The sequence below is a fragment of the Sebastes umbrosus genome, chromosome 17, assembly GCF_015220745.1.
Source record: "Sebastes umbrosus isolate fSebUmb1 chromosome 17, fSebUmb1.pri, whole genome shotgun sequence".
In the NCBI taxonomy this organism is placed as follows: Eukaryota; Metazoa; Chordata; class Actinopteri; order Perciformes; family Sebastidae; genus Sebastes; species Sebastes umbrosus.
Genome location: NC_051285.1, coordinates 20,306,717 through 20,327,341, shown reverse-complemented (window position 1 = coordinate 20,327,341; position 20,625 = coordinate 20,306,717). Strand labels below are relative to the sequence as shown.

General features: G+C 41.1%; 1 protein-coding gene across 14 annotated transcripts in view; it reads left to right on the top strand.

Moving 5' to 3' along the window:
- The window catches only part of LOC119475931 (RNA-binding protein Musashi homolog 2), a 331,608-nt gene that overhangs the window by 227,873 nt on the left and 83,110 nt on the right, over nucleotides 1–20,625 (top strand). For all 14 annotated transcript variants that reach the window (XM_037749069.1, XM_037749064.1, XM_037749067.1 and 11 more), the window contains one exon: nucleotides 12,713–12,795. In XM_037749069.1, coding sequence (XP_037604997.1) covers nucleotides 12,713–12,795 — 83 coding nt within the window. The remainder of the gene's footprint in view (nucleotides 1–12,712; nucleotides 12,796–20,625) is intronic.

Below are 20,625 nucleotides of genomic sequence, written 5' to 3'. Positions count from 1 at the left end.
GGAAAAATCGATACAGCATAGTATCGAAATATTTTGCATTTGATATAAATCGCAATTACATTGTATTGTGACTTAAATATCATGATAATATCATATCATGGGGCCTCTGGTGATTCCCACCCCTACTAAGCAGGCTCCTGAGCTACACTAACGTCTTACAATATGTGTTAGTGTGTTAGTGTTACTACAGTTGGCAGTATGCCTCCATATGTTTTCTGCTGTGACTTGGGTCACCTTTGTTATTGGCTAAGTTTAGCTTCATGCAGACCAGCTACCAAATTAAATACACATTAATGCGTAAATGACAATTTAAAGGGGACCTATTATGCTTGTGTGCTTTTTCCCTTTCCTTTAGTGTGTTATATAGTATTTTGTGCATGTAAAAGGTCTGCAAAGTTACAAAGTCCAAAGTCCACGCCAAAGGGAGTTCCTCTCCCCGACAGAAACACTGCTCCTGAACTGCCTGAAACGCCTCGCTTGAAGTCCCGCCTTTTCTTCCGTCACATGGTGATGTCACCAAGTAACACGTTTGCATAATATTTGCCTAGCGGCTAGTTTGACACGCCTTCAAACAAAGCTAGTTAGAGCGGACCTGGAGCGGAATCTGAAGAGTTTGGTTCAATTGACCAATCACAACAGCGTGGGCCAGCTGACCAACCAGAGCAGACTGGGCTCAAAGGGAGCTCAAACAGAGGGTGAAAACAGGTGCTGCAGCATAGCCGGTATGATAAAAGTAAAGTGTTTTTTTTAACATTAAAGCATGTAAATACTTTATGTTCTAGTAGAAACCAAAAATACAAGTATGCTCCTGAAAATAAGCATAATAGGTTCTCTTTAATACTGTAAAACAGGCCAAACCTTTTTTCCTGAGTGCATTTTGCTTATACTTCCATACTCATTATTTGTACTTGTTTTACTGATACTTTTATATCATGAATAATGATCTTCTTTATTTTGTACAGTAGAGCAGGAGAATGATATTTAGAAAGATATAGTAGACTTACGGGATCATATCATGACAATGAAGCTGATGAAAAGTCTAAAATGTGGCCTGTAGAGTTTGTTTTCTCACCTTTTTGATTTAAAGAGACACTGGCGCCTTTTTAAGGAGGCTGCACGGTCCTCAGGTGAAGTCCTGAGCCGCGGCTGCTTTATACATGGACAGAGGCTCTTTGTCAGGTTTGACCTGCAGGGTGATTTTCCTCCATCCGATGACACAGATAGGCACTTGTGAACATGCTCGGCTCTCTGGCAGCACACCTTTGGGCAAAAGAGCTAAACGTCCCTATCACATTTCCTCTGCTATAATCAGTTTCTTCACTTTGCAGTTTGCCTTGTGTTTTGCCAGGCTTCTTTTTATTTCAGTGAAGTCCTTGTTATCTATAGCTCTACAGTTTCAAAATGATACAAATTATAATCTTCATATCTCCTTTTTTCTCTTAGAGTTCTTTGAATTCTTCATCTTTTTTAGCTCTTTATGGCTTACTGCTTTTAGCCTGCTGTCTGGGTGCTAGTGAGTAAAGGGGTAGTTAGTCACCTTCTCCGTGGATAATTGCTTCCTTTCAATTGTTGCAAGAGCAGCCTTGTTATCATATAGAAGGAGAGAAATTCACACTTATGGCTATATTGTTTGGCACTAATGAGGGTCTTTGTTGAGTTAGAGAGTGTTTCAAAGTATACTGAAGAGGTGGAGAGAGCTGCATTCATTTCACAAGTGCACCCTCTGTGTTGATTACCACTGACCCAACTACAACCGGGCATGTATTGACAATCTAGATTTGTGTAAACAAACGTGTTGAAGTTATGGTCAGCGATAATGTTAGACAAGTATTGCTGAAGGTTTAAATATGTGTGTCTATAATTAGAGCTTAAATCAAATCAATGACATCATGGTACAAGTCCGGGTTACAGTCGTCATATGTAATACAAATGCTATAAATGTGTGTTTGTGTGTGTTTGTATGGAAGCGGGGTGTCTCCTTAAAGTAGGACAGTAGAAATTGATGGCCAACTCTGAAAGCTGACCTACATAGAGGCACAGACAAACTAGTTCCCTCAGCATGCACGCTGAGCCCAGTTGCTCTGCAGAAAATGCAGAGGAAGCAAGCAGGCATATTTTATGTTAAACCTTTAAAGCTAGGGTCAGTAATCTTGAGAAACTAGCAAGAGTACGCTTGATTTGAAAAATTATCCAACCGAAAAACCCAGCCCTGTGTTGCCAACTCTTTTCCAATGAAAGTCGCTAACAGCACTGGGCCCAAAGGTCACTAAATTTAGCGAGAAAGTCGCCAAGTCTGCAACACTGACAGTCCGTCCCTTCAGGCCTCCCTCCAAAGCCCAAAATTAGCGTTAATAATGTAAAAAATGAGCATGGCTTATTGTTAGAATTCACAGCTGTCAAGCTAGCAGTTTGTGGAAGACTCCGGTGACGCGCAATAATTGCACAGGCAGAGAAGCGCAGGGAGGCAGCCGATCCCAGCTGACATTGGGCGAGGCGGGGTACAACCTGGACAGGTCGCCAGACTATCACAGGGCTGATACATAGAGACAGACAACCATTCACCCTCACATTCACAACTACGGGCAATTTAGAGTCAACAATTAACCTAACCTGCAAGTCTTTGGACTGTGGGAGGAAACCGGAGAACCCGGAGAAAACCCACGTTGACATGGGGAGAACATGCAAACTCCACACAGACGGGCCCCAAGTCGGATTCAAATCTGCGTCCCTCTTGCAGACCACAGAATTGTATTTATAAATTCAAAATATATTTAGTGCTCTGATTGTGTTACGTTCATATCTGAGTGCTCTGATTTATAAATGTATTCTTTGATCTTACATTGTTGTTATTAAACCTTTCTGAGGCTAACGCCAAGATGCTGCTCCAAAGGTCCCGCAAATTTGGATAGTGATTTATTCACAAGGGGATTGATTGAAAGAGTGAGTGAATGAGTTATTTCCAAATTTGTAATAATAGGTTGATGTTTATACGAAAATAGGCAATCATGAATTATTGGGAGAAACCAAGCAATCCTAAGTAAAATCAGACATTCAGCACCCCCATATAGCCTGAATGGAATGATCCTCTGTTTCACAACTACATTTTCCCACCACTGCAATGATTTCAATGTGAGATTGGCAGTCGAATCAGGCTCCTTAGATCAAATCGTCCAATAATCGACTGTTCGGAGTCACCCCTAATAATTTCATCAGTTTTTTGGGGGGGGGAGGTTTAGTTTTGGAAGTCCTATTTCCTATCTTCAGTTTACAGAATCAAGGTGAATTCAGAAATGTAATAGACTGACCAGGATTTCTAAAGATAATGTCCGATTGTCCAAAGTGGTTCGGAACTGATAAGTGCAAACTCACTGGGGCACCATAAAATGATGAAGGCCAAGCGTGAAGAAAACAACACACTGAAATCGAATAACATCCATTTTCGATCACACTGTTTCTGGCTAATTGTTCGCTGGCCCGATGCTTCATTTCATTCTGTTATCAAAAGCTCCTTTGTGACATTTCTCAGTAATCAGTGATGAGATGTCATTTAAAATGTTGTCACAGCTAATAAGTTTCAGCTTTTAAAAGCCTCAGAGCTGCTCCTAAATAAACTAAAACTCCATGTGTGGTAACTGGGGCCAAATTTTAATCCAGTTCTTCTACCACCTGATGCCACCTACGCTTAATCACCAACTTTATGTTTTGGTCAAATTAAGGGCTGACATACTGCACACTGTGCAGACAAGTCCAAAGACAGATTAGTGTTGTTGAAGTCCCATGGGGGCTATTGCATTTGTACACCTACACAAAGTGTTTTATTGTACCAAACAGAATACATTCCACTCGACATACTAAACCTATCCACTTCCCTTTGGAAATTGTTCTTTTTGTAACAACATCTGTCAAGCGCTCTGGCTGTAACACTACAGTACAGTGTTGGGACACAGCTAGCTAATGCTGATGGCTCATTTGATTAATATTAAGGCTAACAGGGATTCAGCAGATGAGTCAGACACTTAATACACAGTAAATAAAATGCTCACGACCATGTTCATTAACATTATTCAATATGGCCTTAAAGGGATAGTTTGGGTGTTTTGAAGTGGGGTTGTATGGGGTACTTATCCACAGTTGGCACGCCTCCAGTTTGGAGACAGAACAGACAGGAGTTACTGACAGGGATCAACGCAATGTACTGCTGTGGACGGGGCCGGCAAATATTCTAAATACAGCGTACACTTAAAAGGATATCAATTTTATTAGGTGAGCCTTTCTTTTAGGTAGCTAAAATACATTTTGCTGCCGACCCCGTCAACAGCAGTACATTGCTTTGCTCCGGTGTCAGTACTCATGTCTGTTTCTCCAAACTAGGAGCGTGCCGACCGTCATCTACTGTAGGTAATACACTGACTATGCATAAGTACCTCATACAACCCCACTTCAAAACACCCAAACTATCCCTTTAACCCATGCTACTTATCTGGAGGATTATATCATACATGCAAGTGTTTTTTGAAGTTCCAGGTCTCTTATTAAAATACATCTTTTCATTGATCCATAGAATTTTTTTATATGTATTTATTTTGTGGATCATTTTGTTACCATACCATGGATACTGAGTCTTTCACTTTTTTGCTAATTGACCATAGTGATCATTACTGTCAGGGGCCTCTTCAATCTATGTAACATGACCAAGTCCACATAATAGCAAAGACCAAAATTGATAAAAGGGATGGGGTATTGTTTTGATGTCATTGACTCTTTTGATTTTGTTTCTGATTGGTATAATATTTGAGCAAGGAAAGAGACAAAAATATATTGAAAGGAAATAACCAAAAAAAAAAATGATATTGATATTGACAAGATAGTTAGTGTTTCCCCAGACCACATATTGCATCTGTCCATGGCTTACCTTCACCTTCACTCTGCTCTCATTACCTCTGCTTTGCACATTACAGTGGTGGTCTACCATATACACTCGCATTATTATACCGTATGTATGGAAAAGCATGTCCAAGCTCTGGTTACAAATTGTAACCAGTTCCAACTCTGAACCTCGAAATCTAAGCATATCCCTGAACACAATACATTACAAAGAGAGAAATACATCAAGAAGAATAAAAACAAAAAACAGAATATATTTATGTTGTAATCTTGCAGCTAAACCAACAACATCCCAAGTCTTATCTTCTGGATGTTGTCTTGTCTGAAACAGTGCTCATGGCTCTCTGTACTGTACACTCCAGTGATTAATTTTACATGGTCCATCTTCACTTTTCCCCCCACGCACTCGCATGCATCAAAGCAGTCACATTTATTTGTTTATCTCTCTGTCGTCTGTGTGTTTGTCTCTGTATTAACCAATAATACACAAAACCTGCATTTTTGTCCATTCAGTGTCAAACCTTCAGGTATCAAAGGGAAGGTGTTTTTTTACAGTGGACACTGTGTGGTACTTCTGCAGTTATATGATATATGTATGACCATGTGAATTATATATTTATTGAGTACATGTGCAATACAGAAACTCCTACTGCAACTCATGAGTTGTATGTGACTGTTTAAAACATTGATACTTATTCGTGTTTAGATATATCAATACTTCAGTGTGGTGTCTACAGGAAGATAATTGTCTGTGTTTTTAAGCACAGTTTTTTAATGAAGTGAGTATTTCACAAATGTATTCTTCTTCTATTCTCTTTCCTGTGCTATGTGTGCCCTGTGCTGTTAGAGAGTTCACCGCCGTTAACTGTATTAAACAGGGGATTAACGCCCGGGGGCTCTGGGTCTCTAGTAATAGCAGACGGAAATACTGATCAAAGGCCTCTAACTGTGCCGTGGGTGTTCGGACTGCCTCTGTCTGCTTCTCTGCATTACAAGAAGATGGAGCTCGGAGGCTGGGGGCACAGACAGAGGAGCGCAGGAGCTTTCTGTAGACTCACTCGTGATTGGACAGATGAAGGCCGGACCGTGCATAATTAGGGCAGGATAACCGGTTCAGTAGGGGAAGTATAGGAGGAGTAGTTGTTGCTGCAGGTGGGTTGAACAGATGACCTAGCAGCCAAGCGTACATGTACATACGTGTGTTTTGTGCATGTGTGGAATGCAATGCCCATCGGGGGGTGAGCTCCATTCCCTTCCCTACTGTGTCCCAGAGGACACGTCTGACACCTCCAGGTTGCCCCACTTCCTTACTCTGTGTTGACGGGGCCGGTAGCAGCAGGCTCCTCTCATTAGATGCAGCTTTAATCAGGAGTAATATACCGTACAACCCCTCTTGTCAAAGCATTAGATATATGGGTTGTTTATATTTAAGATGCTGAATCTACTCAAATAATGCATTACAGTAGTTATTATTGTATATGCTGGGATATATGACTCATTTTGTGTCATCATAGCATGTGTTCATTTAGTGAATTATAGGTGTGTGTGCTTGTCTGTATGCTTAAAGTGGCCATCCGATTTCAGTCCTGGTTGATTTAGAATTTCTATTTGAGTGAAAACAGTTGTGCTCTGAGTTTTGAAGTCTGGAGTCTATTTGTTGATACATATGGTACCGTGTTCACGAGAAGAGTCCATATTTACGCACCCTTCTTGTCGTATTTAGTGACGACAACGTTCATAACAGACGTTGACGGACAGCACTGTAACATCAATAACACTTCAGTTTAAGTGTAAGTATAAGATTTCACTTTGCTAGGTGTAATATAGTTTTTAATTTAATTCAGACTTTATGATTCTCACAAATCGTCATTTTGATCACATGAGGTTGGCACGGGTATGGTTACACGTCTCCAGCCAGCAAGGAGGCTCTCAGGAAGTGATGACGTAAATTACTGCTGAGTGCGTCCGAAAAGATACACACTACTGTTTATAAACACAAAAGCATATTGAACGATAGTACACATATTGGGTATGTAGTGCATAATATGTGATTTCAGACGAAGCCATGAGCTTCAAGTTTTGAGAATTGTGTGCATACTTCCATTTTTTGTAATGGAGAAAAACTGTAATACAGCATTTTTTCCCAGATATGTCACCACAGACACCCAGTTAGTAATACTGCAAGTATATAAATATTTCAATACTTTCCTCAGTGGGCCACAGACTCAATCACTATTGTGTTACCTCCTTCAGCGATAGATAGTCACTTAACAGACATTTATTTAAATAAAACTCTTTGAGATTGCCACTTTAATATGTAATGTGTACCCCAATAGTGAGGTCCAATCAGTGTCAGCAAGGAAAGTCTCTAGACACTTCCTTTTTAAAAATGTTCCCTTTCTCTACATTCAGTTCATGCTTACATTGACCTAGAATGGTGCAGATAATAAGCTCCAGGTCTATGCTTTGCATATCACTGATAATACATATGTGCTTTACATTCTCTCCCATGTACTTATTGCAGTATATTTAGCTGCAGTCATTAGGGAGCTGGGGGATGCCTGCTACCTGCAGCAGTTGTAAATTGATCTTACCCTTAACTCTGCCTCATGTTCATACTCTCATAAGAAACAATAACTACAAGTACTACAGATAACAATATTCCACCTACAACCACCCCTACATCTGCTAGCTCATATTTCATGACAAATAAACTCCTCCGAAAGAAAGTAATGAACATGTAACCCAATGATAGTGGGTTTTTTTTATATTAACTGTAGGTACATATCTTTGAAAATATCTGTGTCGTGCAGATGGAAATCATGTCACGCATCAAAAGGAAAATGTAAGAGAAGCATTTATACATGTTATATTGGAGGTTAACACATTAGAGAATCCTGTTAAGTTTAAAGGGATAGTTTGGGTGTTTTGAAGTGGGGTTGTATGAGGTGCTTGTGTATTACCCACAGTGCAGTAGATGATGGATGACGTGCCCCCAGTTTGGAGAAGCAGACATGAGTTACCAAAGTAATGTACTGCTGTGGATGGGGTCGGCAGCAAAACATATTTTAGCCTCCTAAAAGGAAGGCCCACCTAATAAAAATCTATATCAGTTTAAGTGTACGCTATATTTGGAATATTTTAAGTCGTTATCCATGCTCTCGCCAAAGCAACCAGACTCCATTGAAAAAAACAGTAATTTTACGGATTTTGATTCACCAAAGTCATACAGTAGCACAAATAAACTAACCGATCAAGGCAGCGAGACCAGCCACCCCTGTGTTCTGAGAGGTAAAATTACAGTTTTTTTCAATGGAGTCTGGTGGCTTTGGCGAGAGCATAGATGGATAAAATGGCTTCAGTTCCCATCAGAAAGGGCTGTCTGACAGCAAGGTAAACCGGGGAAAATTTTCTAAATATAATACACACTTAAACTGTTATTGATTTTTTTAGGTGGGCCTTTCTTTTAGGTGGTTAAAATATGTTTTGCTCCCGGCCCCGTCCACAGCAGTACATTGCTTTGCTCCCGTGCTGGTACTCCTGTCTGCTTCTCCAAACCGGCGGTGTGTCGACCGTCATCTACTCAAGTACACTGATAAGTACCTCATACAATCCCACTTCAAAAATACCCAAACTATCCCTTTAAATCTTAATTTAAAGCTGCAATGCCACTTTGGAAGTCAAAGTCAAATTTGACGCATCAATTTGCAAGTTCCTCCATTATCTGCTCTTGGCAGAATATATTTTTTTTCCAGGTTGGGGAGGGGCCAGGGTGGGTGAAGGTGGGGAGGGGGGTATGAAATGCATTTGAGCAACAGAAGCGGAGAAACCTGGAATGAGTGTGAAATAAAGACCGATTGTGATGAAGGTGGTAAAAGGCCGTGAAAGCTAGGCTCCCTGCCGATTCTGCGGAGCGATGAGATGAGGCCGAGCCCGGCTCTGGCTAATAAGTGTGAGCAAGTGCAGCCAAGAGGCCTCAGCCAGTAGCCACACAACACCTATTATCAGCCTTCCTACCCAAAAAATCCATGTGTTTCCATTTACGGGGTATTGTTCAAGCTGTGTGCGGGGAAGGTTCTTCAGTGCGAGCACGTTGACACCTCTCTCCTTGTGTCTGTCAGCGCTGACAGTCTTTAATAGTCTCGTTGAGGTCAGCCTCCTGCCATGTGTGGATAGTTTGAAGAGAAGAGGGCCGGGATACGCGAGGACAATCTCGCTCCGCTGACACCCCGCCGAAGGAGGACGGGAGAGAGGAATGTTTCTGTTGGTGCTATTCCGTGGCCTGTAATTGTCTGTAAGGTCTGTAAAATAGGATAGTAGAGCAAAAGGACTGCACTGTAATGGCGGGGCCAGGAGTTCAGACAGTCCACAGGGGACTGACCAAGGAGGCGTGTGCTGAACCAATGAGAGAGAAAAATAGGGATGTTTGTTGTGTGTTTTTTTTGTGTACGTGTACAGGACACATTCCAATAGTAGCAGCAAAAATGTCTTTTTGTTCATTTAAACAGATCCAGTCATGGGTGGAAGGGCCCTGCTGGTGGTAGCTGTGGTGGTATGGCTCGGCCCTGACCCCACTGGATATAATGGTGCAGTGGAAAATGTCCTGTCAGTTGATGGAGGAGCCGCCTGTAGCAGCAGGAAGGAGTGTGGCGACAGGGGCCATGTGTGTTAACCTCTTTCCTTGTCACTTTTTCTGTCTTTCTCCCTCCCAACCCCCCCCTTCTCCTCCTTTCATCTCCACCTTTTTCTCTTTCCCTTTCCGCCCTCGTTCCCCCCAGACTCCACTCCCTCTACCTACACTCCTCCGTGACAAATTACTCCTGGCGGTTGATTTGTTGGTTGTCAAAAGTGCTCCTTGCGCTGGCATGAAGGTGGGGTGAGCAGGAGAAGAGGGTGCAGCCCCCCCTCCCTATTCTGCCTGTCGTCATCACCGGTCCCTTGTCTCCCCCCCCACACCTCACACACACATGTGTGTGTGTGTGTGTGTGTGTGTGTGTGTGTGTGTCGCTACAGCTCGGTGTTGAGATGTCTCAGTGGAAATTGATATTCTGTCTCATAAGATCTCATTAGATCCGATGTTGTCCATGTTTAATCAGCTCACACATTAGGTTTCCAACCCTTCTTTTGACAAGGCTGCTTTGATACGTTCTAGCTCGTGTCAGGAGCTTGAGGAGAATCTTTTGTTATTTACGGAGGAGGAGCTGGAGGAGGAGCAGGAAAGAAAAAATGCCAGTGAGAGATAAAGACTTTAAGACAAAACTATGGATGTCAGTGTGGCTAGTAAGCAGCAGCTCCCAACAAAGAAATCTGTATTTTTCTGGACGATCTGATGAATTTTATAGAAGCTGCTTTGGAGACGTATGTATCATAGTACACTTCATTTTGCCACTTCTGCCTAGGTGTGAATATAAATACACTTAAGGTGCTAATTATTTACCAACAACATGCATACAGTAGGGGTGAGTGATACGGATTAAATATATATTATGAGATATATGTGATTTTATATTGTGATGTCAGTATGATATGATCAGGATGGTAAACTGTTGATATAACCAAATGAGAATTGGCTTATCCAGTGAATGAAATACCTGACAAATAAAGATATTAAATCACATTCATTCAAAAAATCCTGGGAATCCAATAAAGCAGTCCTGCTCATTGATTTGCAAATAGCCTAATACAGCCAGAGATATTAAAAGGAATAACTACCTCAGTATCAGCTAGACCGTTTTGAAAGATGAGTAAAGCAAAAAGCACCAAACAGTCTTTGGTTTCGGCTTGTTTAATATTTTCTGCTTTTGTCTGTTTTACATCATTGTAACAGTATGGAAAAGTATGGAATTTGATTTTAGTGATTTTCCAGGTTGGATAGGTATAGAAAAAATAAAAGAGAGCATGGAAATGTATTCAGAATTTTTAAAACTAAATTGATCATACAAGCAGAGTGTTTTTCATGGCGTTTGGAGCAGGCAGCCAGCGCAGCCAAAATGTTTTAGACTATGTGAGAGAGCACGGGCTAGAACGAGGTTGGTGTCGTCTGAAGCAAGGCAAGAAATATGGCAAAGTCAATGGACTTTAGTTCTCTATTCTAGTTCCATAGTGAATTGTACATGAACATTCTTTCTGTTACTGTAGGGGTTGAAAGTATACAGTTATTTAAACTTACATGTCAAAAACTGAATAACATTGCAGTTTTAATTATGCAGCTTGAATGAAATGCTGTGCAATGAACTTGTCTGGGTTTGGTATTAATTGATTTGTATGAGCTACAGTACCTAGCTACAATCTTCTGGCAATCATATGGCAACATAATAGCATAGGCTACATAGTCAGAGTGTACCATACATGTTGAATTTCTTTTTAGAGAAAGGTCTGGAAATTTGAGCCTGGAAAAGTATGGAAATTTGAAATGGAAAATATGTGGGAACCCTGTTGTAAACTGAATATCTTTGGGTTTTGGACTGTTGGTTGGACAAACAAGACATTTGAAGACATCCCCCTGGACTGCTGGAAACTGTGACTGGCACGTTTCAATATAGTCTGACATTTGATAGACCAAACAATCGATCGATTAAATGAGAAAATGATTGGCAGATTAATCGATGATGAAAACGATTGTTTGTTGCAGCCCTGGTGTAAATAGTACAGCAAAATATGTGACAGCTGACAAATCTCTTCTATTTCTATACCCTAGTGCACAGTACGTGACGGTATAGTAATAGTATAGTGAATGTGTGTTCATGTGCAGGATACTCTGCTCTGAAAAGCTCTCCTCCGAGTCTTCGACCTTGAGATTTGTCCTATGAAGTGGATGATGACTGAGCTGATACCTGAACACATGGATCTGTCCTAACTTGTGTGAAATATTCACCATCGTTCAGCTCAGTCAACAAGTAATATTTGAGCTGTTGTCTCCCATTAGCGTATCAGTACCTTTTCACATCCAGTAGGTGTTTTTACTGTATGATCTGACGCTCCATGACAATAAATTGATGGCGCTATCTGCGGAGCGTGCGTTAGTCAGATGGGATGTTGTCTGCGGTGACGGCGGTTTAAGCTCAATCTGAGGTGATTTTATTTCATCGCAGGGTGTTTGCCATTTTGAAAAGAAACTCATCTCCTTTCAGTCCCACTTGCTGCTTTATTCACTAACTGTTTCTCTTTTGTGCCGTTTCCTCTTTTTGCAAAAGTAATAGAATATCAGTTTCCCTTTCAACCCCGGCTATACAGCCGCCAGATTGCTTTGTGCATCGCCATCAAAACACAGAGGAGAGCATTGCAATCCACTTGTGTTCAAAAGTCTGAAACCATCGTGTCTCTCTGTCTTTGTGTGTTAAAAGAGGGGTTAAGCTTTTATCCTATAAATATGGCATGAAAATCCCACTGTCAACGACGCATTCATTCTAAGGCCCGCATTAACATAAAAACGAGGGCTTGTTATACAGTGAGATTTCAATAAAAAGAACACAAAATGCATTTAATGAAATTCAGATGCTGGGCCCCAGCTCCCTGAATCTCATTAAATGAGCTTTGTGCTGTTTTTCCATCTCCTCTTTTGTAGAAGAGGTCCTCGAGTGCCCTTAATAATGTGGCAGATTTCATCATATTCCTGATTTAAAGAGGACAATGTCTGTCTTGTTCACTTGTTCTCTTCCATGCCCGAGCCAATCTCCACAGATGTACTCGCATAGTTTTTCTGGATCTGGCTCGTGATAATATTCCATCTTGTGTGGTGCATTTTCTTTTTTTCCCGAAGTTTTGTTAAGGGCTCTCCACTAACCCTTTCTCTCCCTCTTTCTCTCCCCCTCTGTTTCTCTCCGCATAGGATTTGGCTTCATAACTTTCGAGAGTGAAGACATCGTAGAGAAAGTCTGTGAAATTCATTTTCATGAAATCAATAACAAAATGGTAAGTCCACTCATTTTTTTTTTTCAATTCCAGGTGGGTGTTGAAGGATTAATATTTGATTTCTTCTTTCCTCGAGTATTAATAGCAGAGGAGGTGTGTGCATGTTCATATGCACAGGCTAACACACACACACTGTGTGGGTCTCAGGGATGGGGAAAGCAGTGGTGTGTACTGCCCACAAACCGTGAAATTGTGTGGCTGAGTTCTGCCTGTCAGGCTGAGGGACGGGAGAGTGGAGCCTGTCCCTCTCTTTCTGAATCCCCTACCACACACACACACACACACACAGGTGGAGATGTCCAGGGATGCAACAGGGAAGCTAGTGGCAGAGAGTTCATTAGTCAGGGATTAACACCTTTCCACAGAGTCCCAGTGATGCTTGTTTTATTTACACCAGTAATATGGTCATCTCTGAGCACCCTAGAGTTCAGCAGCAGTGTTCTAAGCCATCAAGTCTCTTATGATAATTGACAGGAAGCGACTTCACTGTGACATTAGGTCCTCCTTCACCCAGTTCCGCCCTGCAGGCCTCTCTCGAGAGAGAACCTGCATCATTTGAGCGGTTCTGTGGATGGTGATTGACTGGAGGGAATACTTGTCTTACCCTCCTCTCTCTCTCTCTCTCTCTCAGACAGTGTGTGTCTTCACTCTCTCCCAGTCTTTTTTCCTGACTGGCTATGTGACTGACAGGACCAGCGTAGTAGAACCATGTTCACCAGGGACCAGCCCAGGTCACATATGACCCCCCAGTATACTCCGTGCGTCTCCGAACTGCATCACAGTTGACGCTCAGGACCGCGACCACAAAGTGTGCCAAGAGTGTGACAGGAATAACTGTATGCGTATGGAAGATATTCTGTCACAATCAAATGTCTCAGATCCTTTGACACGTAGGCATGAACACACAAATCTCGCACATCAACATGAAGCATGGATGCACACGCCGGAGCGTCTATTTATGCACACAAAGCAAAACAATTGCTGCCAACGCTGTCAATTCTTGATTTCACAAACTATTTCCGCACAATTTATGTTGCAAAAATTGCTATAATAAGACATTTGTTACTGACAAATCTGATACCTAACCTCTGGAGTACATTTATCCCTCTCCAACTTTTACCATGCAGAAAAATGAGCCCCATTTAAGTCCAACCCACAGCCCATTTGTAAGAAGTTCTAATTAGATAGAGCTAATTAGATTGGATTGTAAACACTAGTCCTAATTAGGGATGCAAATTTGCTTAACAAATAGTTGGCCAAGTTAATGTTCAATAATGTAGTAATCATTAATAATTCATAAAATCCTTTGTTTTTTTTCTTTAAACAATTTTATATTGGCTATTTTCACAGCACAGCATTTATTAAATAAGGTGTTTGAATCAGGAATGAAAAGAAAACACAAGCAGATTATCTGAATTCTTAAGGAAGACAAAATCCCAAAATGATTCCGTCAGTAATCAACAAATAATCAAAACATTGCTAATAATTTTGCGCCACTCGCAGGCCTATACTCTATACATAGATTAGATGAAAGTATATAAACTGGATAGGTCAAGCACTTCAAACTACTGGGCATCCTCTGGGTCTAAGAAGTGAAGCCAATGCGGAACTGCCTTAAACTTGCATTCTTTCTAATAGCCAGCAGGGGGCGACTCCTTTGGTTGCAAAAAGAAGTCTGACTGTATAGAAATCTATGAGAAAATGACCCTACTTCTGACTTGATTTATTACCTCAGTAAACATTGTAAACATGAGTTTATGGTCTCAATCACTAGTTTCAAGTCTTCTTCAATACAGCATGATGTTCATTTAGTACATTAGGGACCCATTTAGAGTTAAATAGACCATAAAGCGGGGGATGCTTTAGAGCGTGGCTACCTTGTTATTGACAGGTCGCCACCACGGAGTTGCCTGCATTTTCGTCTTACAACTTTAACCCTTTCACAGTGTATTTTCAGTTCATGAAAGTTAATTACAACCTTTTTGGTCGCCTAAAAATGTCTTATTCATCCTTCAGTTGTACCACCCTCTTGTGTTACTTCTGGTTGCAAAAAAACAAAATGGCAACGGCTAAAACCAAGATAGCGACTGCCAAACTGCCAAACTCAAGGCTTCAAAATTGTAGTCTACAGACCAAGAGGTGACGTCATGGTGACTATGTCCACTTCTTATATACATTCTATTCTTGAAACAAAGGCTAACTCATTCTTGTTGTGTTGACGAAAAAACATTGTATTCCGTAACCAACAGTAAATAACTGTTATCTTAAAATAAAATAGGCTTCCCCAATGTCCTGACTGCGCAGGTGGAAGCTCTGTATGTCACAAATAATGTTACTGTTGCACAAACTTTAATAGCCCAGGGAATCGTTGGCATTTCCATTCCATCACAAATGCACCACTTACTGGCAATGTTGCATTTTTGAATTATTTTCAGTATTATTGGAGCATGTATAAAGTAGTGTAGATAAGCAAAATTTTGAAAAACATGTATGCTTCTCCTGGGAACGCATGCTTCCAAACCTGCAAAATCACCAGCAGCAAAGTTGCTCATGTCTCTGTTTGCACTGAGCGATGCAGTGAAATTAATTCTGGTTATAGTACCTTTTTTTAAAATAGGCACTTTGTGGGAGGTTTCTGCCTGAAGACATTATTTAAGATAAATAACACCACTCGCCTTCCATTCATTCTCTTTCTCTTGATGGGTTGCATCGTGCCGCCCTTTCATGCATTGCAACTGCAATTATTATTATAAGAGAGATATTTTATAGGAAGAGGTGAAGATATTGTAGGTTATTTATATTTGTTCTGCTCTTGTATCTTGCCAGCTATATCAAAGCTGTCTCTGATGCATCGCACAACAGTCAGTGTACACATCTGACGGTCATGACGGTTACTATTATCAATATTTAGTAAACCCTTGCTACTGAAGTGACCCCTTTTTGACTGGAAGTTTCAAGTCTCTTGCACTTGTGACCACGAGCAGCTGTGATGTGATACACTGTTGTGCATCGTGACAATTTGTACTTCAGGGTGCCAGAAAAATACATCAAGCAAGAGTAGCATTCCTACTGTAGCCTGTGTGTAGTTACTCATAAAAGAAAATGACACATATGGAAACCATGTGACCCATGTGGGAGTCCCTTAACAGAAAAGATGAGGATTATTGAGGGGGTATGGTGTACAAGGACAGAGCGAGGGACAGTTTTCTGAGGCTTTTGTCACCTTTGTAAGGGGTCCCTCTTGGCAACACCTACTGCACATTAAATTTCCTGTAGGATGCAGGAAATATGTGTGTCCCTCTTCTGCAAACCGCTGACGTCTTGGAATGTCAGCAAAGAGGAAAGAATGTTAAAAGCATTTTTCAAAGACACTTCAGGTTCTACCTCAGTCGCACAGAGGAGAGTACTGGTTATCCGGTGTCTGAAGCGCCAGCGCACAAAATAAAAAATGCCTCCTGTCTTCATCCTTATGAAGTACCATACAGAAATAGACCTCATCCATCCTCCCTGCGAGTGTTATCTAAGATGGTTCTTGAATAATTGATGCAGACAGAAATTCCACCCCACTTGGGAGGGTTGTTGGATGTACAGGGTACCCCACCTTCTCCTTGCCCCGATCCCTCAAGGGCTCTGGCAGTGTAGTGGGGTCAGTGCCCACTCAGATGTGAGTGACGGTACCTTTCAGTGACTTGGTCAATCACCCCTGTGTTCATGTGCCACCGAGGCCTCGCTCTCAGGAGCATTTCCTCTCTGTCACTGTGAGTCCGGCCTCATATATAATTAAAAATAGGGTGCTGCTTAGCAAGAAGCTCTCAACCTGCCCCACCAGCTGCACCGACTTCTACATTGCTCCCACATCTGTAGACTGTCAACTCAAGTCAATTTTATTTATATAGTCCAATATCACAAATCACAAATTTGCCTCAAGGGGCTTTAAGACTACCTTGCTTTATGCAGGATGTGATAAATGTATGGATTATGCTGTGCATGGCTCCACATGATTGTAGAACCATTCTCTAGCTTCAGCAGTACCTACCCTTGTATTAAAACCAATAAATATTTTGGAGTAAAAATAATTTCTATATGTCTATATCATACTGTAGTAGGGATGTCACAAGAACCAATACTTTGATACCAAGACAATGCCAAAATTCTGAGAATGTGACAGTACTCGTATTTCTACAGTACCGTAAGTACCATCAGGGCTCGAGACTAATGCTGTCCCGGGGACGATAGAAAATATGTTTAGGACGCAGTAAACTCACTATCTGCAGCGTCCAGGGGGCGCACTGTATTTTTTCCCTCATGATGCTACATTGAAAAACAACAAATCTATGTTTAAATTGGCAGGACGAGAGCGTTAGCTGTTTCCTGTTAGCTCCGTGCAGGACTGTGCTGCTTACCGGCCGCTAACAGCTTACTTTAACTAGCTTTCGTCCTGCCATAGCCATCCGTCAACAGGAAAATAAAAGCCTCTTGTCTACAAGACGGCTCATAGTGGGTTCTGTCAGCGTGCCTGGCCGGGTGGCTGGCTGACAATCCCCACAGACGCAAGCTCGCTGTCGCGCCAGTTTGTGGAGCTTCTCAATTGCAAAAATGTCAATCACTTTTCATAAAACTGCCAATATTCGAAAACTATGCAGTTGATTTCACGCCTCAAAAATTACCAGAAGTGAATTTAATTATGAAAAAAACATACCGGTGTTCAAACCGGGTAGCCTGGCTTTAGAGCTGCCGTGGTTGAGTCGATCTCCTCAGCCACTGCAGCTCCAAAACTCTGGTTAGCGTCATAGCTAGGCTACGTACCATTACTGTTTAGGTTTAGAGGCTGAGGCAGAGTAGGGGCGGGTCATCCTGCAAGGCATACTGGGTCTGCGCCCGCGCATGCACAGAGCGGATCGGGCAGCTGGGACGGATCGGGCACTTTTTTTTGCGGTCAGGCTCTATTCAGTATTGGGTGAAGGTTAATTCTAACGTTATCATGATGTGTTCAAATGTAATCTCTTAAAATTTAGTGTTTTGGCGAGAAACTTGAATAAATCCAGTTGTTTGAAGGAGATGTTTTCATAGTAAAATAAAATAGATATTAGAGAGAGAATTATGACCTGTTTAACTTCCTAACCAAAACCAGTATCAAATTGGTATTGAGTATCATGGCATTTCACTGGTTTTGGTATTGACTACTAAATTCCTGGTATCCCTTTGCTGTAGTAAGACAGCACCTTAATACAGCCAAGAAAAGGTTGTGAATTCCATTTTCCTAAGACAGGAGTCCCTCTATCACTCCCCACCCTGCCGTTATGCACGCGCAGCTAATTCATAATAATACCTATCAAGTATTGGCTCTGATGAGCGAGCAGTGTGCCATTAAAATGGACTCACATCGGTTTTAGTCAAGTGCTTCAAGGTAATGTTCTTTAATGTGTCATTTTTAATATTCAACAGTGGCGAATGATCACAATAGGGGGGAGGAATTTTCTGTAAGTCGTCAATTTCTCACTGTGTCTTCCTGACATGACCAACCAATTACTGCGCTGAGGAGCCGAATAAGCTCTGACTCTCCCACTCGCTAATACAGGTAGGCATTCATACATCAGCCTTTAATATATAGATACAGATATACTCGGCACATTGTAGTGAAATAAGCAGAATTATGAGAGAAAAATAGCATCATGTAACCCATACATTATTATGGATGTTGCATTTTTATTACAGCACCATATAGTGCTTTTTTTTTCATTGAGGGAGTAGAATGAAAACATAGTAAACATGCTTTGCGACCTCTAAATGTAAAAAAGGGCACAGTACAGGAATCATAATTTTTGATTTACTTTTTAACAGTTAACTTGTGTTTCTATGCAGAGCTAAGGTTGAATCATATTAACAAGAAGATACATTTTAAAAACCTGTTAGGTCTCAACTCATATGTAGATTTCTTTACACTTTAACTCACATTACAGAAGTGAAAAACAAGAAAATACCAGCAGGATAAATCAGGCTACTGTAGAAAATGAAAATGTTCTTGTTTTCTTGATCTAATTTCTTTTGGAGACCACTTTTAAACTCCTTTTGTGAAGTGTCCCACATCAAACAGAAAAACTGAAAGTTGCAGTAAGTAGCTAGAGTTAAAACTATTACATTATAGTCTGCTTTGACTCTTAAAGCTCTACTTTTAGGACAGTTAACTTGCGGTTGGCAGATAAGTACCTTGCGCAGTGTTTTTTGAGTTTCACTCAGGCACTTGTGCAAGGACTCCCAAGTACTATACCAAAGATACTGAAGCTTCACTAGCTAGTACATTCAGGTGCAAAACAGTTGCAATCTATGTTTGCCACAGCCCGAATGGTGACGTGCAGCATTATTTCAGTTACTGTTAGCTGTGGAGAAGAGGAAAAAATAAATTGTGCAACCAAGAACAGAGAAACACTGACAATATGACATATGAGTTATGCCTGCTAAAAACAATGATTTATGATCTGCACGCATCATTAGCACATCAGCAGCTCAAATAGCCCTTCACCTTTGCTATTTACAAGACTTCTGTGTAGACATGATCCAATGATCTCAGGGAGAAATATTCACAGAGCAGTCTACACATTTGGAGTTGTCTTTTAGGTGGAAATTGACACAGGCAAGTATTTTTGTTCCGACTTTAACACCGTGGGTGTTAAGCTCCTGATTTTGGTGTTTTATGAAATTTCCAGCAGCTGCTTGACAGTCATATTTTTGGGTGGGGATAAATGCAATGAGAGCCTCAAGAAAAGGCTGCTACACAAATTAAACAGACTTATACTTAAAAAAAAAATACCTTTAACCTCCAGAAATTACAACAGAAATATGATATGAAAACAAAATAGAAAATTGAATCAAATCAATTCAATGTCATTGATAGAGAAACATTATGAGACCCTTTAAGAATATTTGCACATGTTAAGGCACGATTTAATAATGTGAAAGACACTTAAAGATACAGTGTGCAGGATTTGGTGGCATCTAGTGCTATGGTTGCAGATTGCAACCAACTGTGTACCCCTCCACTCACTCCTCTCTTTCCAAGACTGCGGAAACGCGAGCCACCGAGGGCAAAACCATGGTAACGATACCGAGGCCATCCCTACCATAATAACACTACTTTAGGAGTCAGATGGCGGCTGGCGTTACCATGGTTTTGCACTCTGCGGTTCACATTATGGCAGTCTCACAAGCGTGTTGGAGAACTACGGTGGCCTTCAGGTAACGTAAAAACGTGAAAGTCTCTCTCTAGAGCCAGTGTTTGGTTTGTCTATTCTGGGCTACTGTAGAACCATGGCAGAGCAACATGGCGGACTCTGTAAAGAGGACCCGCTCCCTATGTAGATATGAAGGGCTCATTCTAAGCTAACGAAAACACAATTCTTAGTTTCAGGTGATTATACACCAATGAAAACATATTTATGAATATTATATTGCATTTCTGCTAATAGATCTGAAAATCCGAAATATTACGCAATGGCCCTTTTAAAAGTCACAGTACGCTACAAGATACTTAGGAGTAGGAATATTATAGGAAAATTGTATTGCGCTTAAAATTATATATTAATTCTAAATGATGTGTATAATTCAATTTTTCCTCTGTAATAATACTGATAATGTCCTTTACAGTGACTCTACGCTAAATTTGAGGAGGAGGAAAAACATAGCTTCATTAGCCCCTATGTCAGAAAGGTATAAGTCTCTTGAACATCACAGCTGGGTGTGATCACGTGTCGCCTGTTGTACTTGTGACCACACCCAGCTGTGATGTACTGTGGTAATATAGTACCATGCTACAACACTGCTGCACAGGCTGTG